We start from the raw sequence: 6,000 nt of genomic DNA, 5'->3' as shown, positions 1-6,000 counted from the left end.
TATTTATTTATTATGTAAATTACATATGGGTAATTGTTAGCATTCCGTTTGCAAACGATATTTAATCATATTCATAAGGTAGTGGGTACCTATAAAATGTTTAGGTACAATTTACAAAACCAAAAATTATAAATCCCAAATATATTATATAATACTAGAACTAGTAAATAAACTTCAGACTACAAAAGAAAATTAAAAGAAAAAACTATATTTTGTGGCCTTAAGCTAAAACTGCATAACTCAAAAAATCTAAAAAACTGGGAGACAATGGATCGTTAACATGCGAAGGTTTCACTGTTTTTTTGAGTTACACTGTTAAAAGCAACTTTATGTTTGAAGGTTTTTTCCTTTTACAGTAGAACGTTTTTCAAAGAAATGGAGAAAAAACAAAAAAGTGTTGAATAAAAATATCTAGTTAATAGTACCTACCTATCAAAAATATTTTTATGTTTAATTTAAAATGAATTTATAGTGACCATACCAGGTAAGCTTACCTATATTATGGACAAAATAACTTTGTTTTTATTTACCTAACTAATAAAATCATAATTAAAAAAAAAACTAAAAAACATTTTAAAAAACATTTTACATTTGAAACATCCATACTAATATTATAAATGGGAAAGTGTGTGTGTCTGTTTGTTTGTCCGCCTTTCATGGCAAAATGGAGCGACGAATCGTCGTGATTTTTTAAGTGGAGATAGTTGAAAGGATGAAGAGTGACATAGGCTACTTTTTATCTCTTTCTAACGCGAGCGAAGCCGCGGGCAAAAGCTAGTTTGATATAATTTTAAGTTTGGAGTACCTGCATAATTAAGTACAATAATATTTAAAATTCATTTAATTAACTATTTGGATGTTTACCCATTTTTATACATTTTATTTTCTATTGGAATACTTAATATTAAACGATTTATTTTTAAATACAAATAATACAATTCACCATTTAAGTACTATTGCCTATGAGGTAAACCGGAATTTTTTAACAACATACAAAACATTGTATCTACCAAGAACAAAAACTGATCATAAGAAAATCTAAAAATACCAAAACAACTTAATTACGCTATGACATTTAAAAAGAAGAAAACGTTCAATAATTCATCAAACGCCTATCAATATAATAATTCTGTCAGGCTTTAATTGAAATTCAGTTCAAAAGCACGATATTGATACATTACGAACGCAAAAGAGCCATACCGCCAATTTACAACAGAATTCACAAATCCCTCCGTGCCCACTAAATACACAATCACGTTAAATCAATTGCTACACCCGTCCCACTCACCCCACAGTAAAACACACAAGTTAAAAAGAGACGGAGCACTTTCAAAAGCGTCGGGGCCTAAACGGATCACGCCTACGAAACCGAAGGGGGTAGGGTGAAAAAAAGCTTGTTTGTTGAGGGGCGTGTCCCCTCAGCAGCTCAGTCAGTCGGCCGCCGCGGTCGTGCGCAGTCGTCCCATCTGTCAAACTGACAGCCGCGTTCCAAATTTGAATTACAAACTGACATGCATAAATCGATGAAAGTGAGCTGTGTATCGACTGTATAATAAAGACATTGAGTGATATTGAGACATGGCTTTCGAAGACCGTTGCAGTCCGAATCAGGCAAACAGTCCAGGACCGGTGGCGAGAGTACCGGCTCCGCACGCAGAGAACTTAGGTACTTATTGCCAGCCCAGTCAGTACACCTGCACGACAATTGAACCGAGGTACGAACGCAACACTCCGATGACGATCGTCAAGGTCCAGCCTAACTCACCGCCGCCGAGCCCTCAAGAATACCAGAACTACTACAGACCCGAAACGCCTGATGTCAAACCTGTTATCAACCAAGATTTTGACCCGAAACCAACTCAAAGACAACAACCAGCCTTACCAATCAACTTCTCAATCAGCAACATCCTACACCCCGAATTCGGTTTAAATGCTTTAAGAAAAACGAGCAAGATCGAAGGGCCGAAATCCGTCGGGCCTAACCATAGCATCCTCTACAAACCTTACGATTTATCGAAACAGAATGATTTCCAGAAGTACAGCTTCGATTATTTAAAATCTAAAGAGCCTGACTTTAACAGATTGCCTCCGTTGGGTGGTTTACGGCAGACTGTTTCGCAAATCGGGGAAGTGCAAAAAGAGAAAGAGATTCCTAAGCCGGTTGAAGCTAAGAGGCCAGATTCAGCAAGTTCCATAGTATCTTCAACATCCAGTGGGGCCCCTTCCACGTGTGGCAGTTCAGAAGCGAATGGCCAGGGAAACGCTAATCTGTGGCCTGCTTGGGTGTACTGCACGAGATATAGTGACAGACCTAGCTCAGGTAACTTTTTAAATTTACTTTTTAATTTATTTGGCTTTGTATTTTGCGCAAACGGCTTGACGTAAGTAAAATAGAATGATGAGTGTCTCCTTGATGCAATTTATGGTTTATTTTTATTGTTATTGACAAGATGTTTACATAATTACCGGTAGTTGGTCAGTAATAGCTTGCTACTGTTTATTAGTTGTTTACCTTAATGTTTTTATCGTATTTATTAGTGTTATAACCAGTTATTTTCACCATTGGTCGTTTAGACAATTAGTAATAAGTGTACACAATTATTTCCAGTTCGATTAAAATCAAATATCTTGTAAGTTCGTTGGTTCAACATCTAAAAAGTAAATTAAGCAAGAAAGTTGTTTAATTATAGTCCATTTCAAATACGAAGGCCCGATGGCACTCGAAACTTAACAATAGGGCTCATAATGTTTGCCTTTTGTTATCTAATTAGGCCCACTTCAAATTGGCACGCGTCGGTGCAATCTTTTTGTCGGTGCAATCAGGTATCTTTTGTTATCACTAATCCTATTGTTAACGCTAATTGACCGTCTCAAGTGCCATCGGGCCTTCGTATTTGAAATGGACTATAACAGTTAGAGACAAAAATACTTTATTATTGAACATTTATCCTTGGTGTAGTACTGAAAGTCTTAAAACCGGTTTAGTAATCAATACCGACGGAAAAGTGATCATATCATTATGTTTGCTTAGCCATATTATTATCACGCTTTGTTAATAAATATGTAGGCATAAAGGCGTGAAGTGCATAAACAAACAGTAAACGTGGTTGAAGTAAATATAATTAAAATAATCTTAACGTAATTACATCAGAAGTCTTTAGGTGTTATAAAAACTTTTCTTTTTCTATTTTGTTTGTTTTGTACACGGTCCTTTAGGCTTTTACTATTAAAGATGCATTTTACTAATCATTTTTGGAATCATAAAAACGTGACGCTTCTCCTATAATATTTCTCCTATGGGTATTTGGCCTTGGGGTAGAACTGCATAACTGCAGAAATAAAAAAAAGGAAAAAAAATGTTTATTATGCGAAAGAATATAATATGACTAAGTGAGTCCTGCATGAATGATATTTTGCTTATGTTTTCCTATCATTTAAATAAATTTGGTTGATATTGAATATCTAGAATTTGGACAAAAAATCTTCATAATGTCTTTTCCATTTTTTCATTTCTCTTCGGGTAAAAAATATGTTAGATTTTAAAGACATTAATTTGGTTACGTCTAGTTAAAGGAGAATGCTTGTAAAACAACCATTTGTTGTTTTCCTGTACTTGTGGTTAACGTTATTTGGCATACAAAGCGTTGTGGTTTCGCAAATTCATCATGCTAGTCACTTGGACGCCCTTGTATTTATGATAATTGAAATTTTACGACTTCAGTTATTAGGAAAACACCCTTTTTTTATTGATTTTCTGTGACTCATATCACTCTTGTGACGTTGTGTCTTTTACCTAGTTCTTAGGTAGGTACAGCTTGGCAAGGAGCTTGGCTTGGAACTTTTTTTTTAATGATAGCAACACTGTTTTCAAATGACTCAATAGCTGCCACATGCAAAACGGTTTATATAGACGGTGGCGCCCCTATTATATTCTACTCTTTTTTTTGCCAGGCTGTATAAGGGTAAACGGACGAGACGGATATTTCTGTTCTAGATATTTCCAGATGTAGGTAGGAATTGGTACCTAAACAAGACGTTTACCTACCTAGATGGTAAATAAGATTTTACCAAGGTAATATCTACGGTTAGGTTGTTGATTTGTAGACCGGTTTTTAAACACGTTTTTAATTATTTCAACTGAACGCAGAAAAGAGAAAATGAAGAAATGTAAGAAAAGTGGATAATAGATCTTATTTTAATACTACGTCGGTGGCAAACAAGCATACTGCCCGCCTGGTGGTAAGCAATCTCCGTAGTCTATCGACGCGTGCAACTCCAATTGTCATCATGTACTTTTGCAGACATCAATATTTTATATGAAAGTAAAATTTTGTTTTAATTGAAAAAAAAAGTAGCAGTTTTCCTATTCGTTTTGTCCTATAATGTTAAGATTCCGTGTATTTTGTAAAAAAAAGTTATGTTAGTTTACTGTTTTGTGTTTTTTGGGTCATTTTTTTAGGAAAAAGCTGTAATGGTGCTGTTACATGGGCAACACGATTGCCAGCAATTCACATACCATTGCCGCGTTTGTTCAATACGCACCAACTAACTATGGAGCAAACGCGGCAATGGTATGTGAATTGCTGGCAATTGTGTTGCCCGTCTAACATCACCTTAAGATAAGGATCTGTACATTAAATTTGAAACGTGTACCAATTTGCTTAGGCCCTCAAGTGTTAACTCAACCAGTTAACCGTTAAAAGCCGATAAAGCATAGTTAAACACGATTATGTGGTTAATATTGTTAATAAAGCATAATAGTAAAGTTAAATAGTCGTGAGTTACGCCCGCATTCGGGATTCTTGCGGCCTGTGATGGTTCCGTTTATAGCGTTCAAACCAAAATAGTTAGATATGTACACTTAGATACTTCGGACTTGACACTGACATAAAAGCATGCGCGTATAGAATACAGGTCTCTTTATTGCACATTTATACCAATATCATAAATGGGAAAGTGTGTGTGTCTGTTTGCTTGTCCGTCTTTCACGACAAAACGGAGCGACGAATTGACGTGATTTTTTAAGTGAAGATAGTTGAAGGGATGGAGAGTGACATAGGCTACTTTTTGTCTCTTTCTAACGCGAGCGAAGCCTTGGGCAAATGATAGTCTCATATAGTTTACAAGTAGGTAATGCACATGAAACACAAAACAAAAAAACAATTAAACAGAGGTAACAACAGGCGTTCTTTATACAAATGTCGCCCGTACTGGCAATTGCAAATGTATAGAAGATATTTTTTGCATATTAGGTGGGGACCCTATGGTCCAGTGGTAAGGGGACCCCAGTCTCCCATTAGCCGTGGCAAATGCCGGGATAACGCAAGGAAGATGATGATGACCTAAAACTAAACTTATTTAACGGTCAGATTTCAGTTTTTTTTTATTTGAGAAAAAAAATTCTTTTTTGATGCGATAAAATTCTTTAGGTATATAAAATAAAATAAAATTAAAATGATCATTTTAAAAAAGCTAGACGAAATCATGACTCAAGTCACAAAAAGACAATTCAAACTACTGTTTTATTTATATTTGACCGTTTTGTGATTATAATGTTTCCGATTATTCTGTTACCAACAGCTGTTAGCCGTGTTTGAATACATTGGATCTATTATATTATTCATGAGTCCTAGCTGGTGTCAGAATACTGATACGGTCGCCAACAGATGTATCGGAGCGGCCGAGGAAGCACAAATATCTGACCAAGCATCGACTTATTATTAAAAAAAAACTCGCTGTATTTATTAAAAAAAATACAAATCAAAACAAAAAAGTTTTTTTTTTTCATTCTACTTATTACATTTTGTACGCATGTTAATGATGTTAATGATATTATTGACAATCTAGAGAAATGGAATAAGTTACCAATACCTATTCTCATATCATATGTTGGCTGCCGTAGGTATTATTTATTTTAGTCTAGAACAAATCAACAAAAATAATAACAAAAACAAAAATCACACTAACAAAAATCATCATTTTTCACTACACTTCGTTGGG

The 6,000-nt window shown here is 35.0% G+C and overlaps 1 protein-coding gene across 2 annotated transcripts in view; it reads left to right on the top strand.

Moving 5' to 3' along the window:
* The first annotated feature begins 1,441 nt into the window (after positions 1 to 1,441).
* LOC125238709 (segmentation polarity homeobox protein engrailed-like) overlaps positions 1,442 to 6,000 on the top strand; it is a 38,896-nt gene continuing 34,337 nt past the window's right edge. For both annotated transcript variants that reach the window (XM_048146115.1, XM_048146114.1), the window contains exon 1: positions 1,442 to 2,320. In XM_048146115.1, coding sequence (XP_048002072.1) covers positions 1,579 to 2,320 — 742 coding nt within the window. In that variant the 5' untranslated portion in view covers positions 1,442 to 1,578. The remainder of the gene's footprint in view (positions 2,321 to 6,000) is intronic.

This window comes from Leguminivora glycinivorella, chromosome 24 (assembly GCF_023078275.1).
Source record: "Leguminivora glycinivorella isolate SPB_JAAS2020 chromosome 24, LegGlyc_1.1, whole genome shotgun sequence".
NCBI classification, from domain to species: domain Eukaryota; kingdom Metazoa; phylum Arthropoda; class Insecta; order Lepidoptera; family Tortricidae; genus Leguminivora; species Leguminivora glycinivorella.
This window is presented reverse-complemented; position numbering and strand designations above follow the sequence as displayed.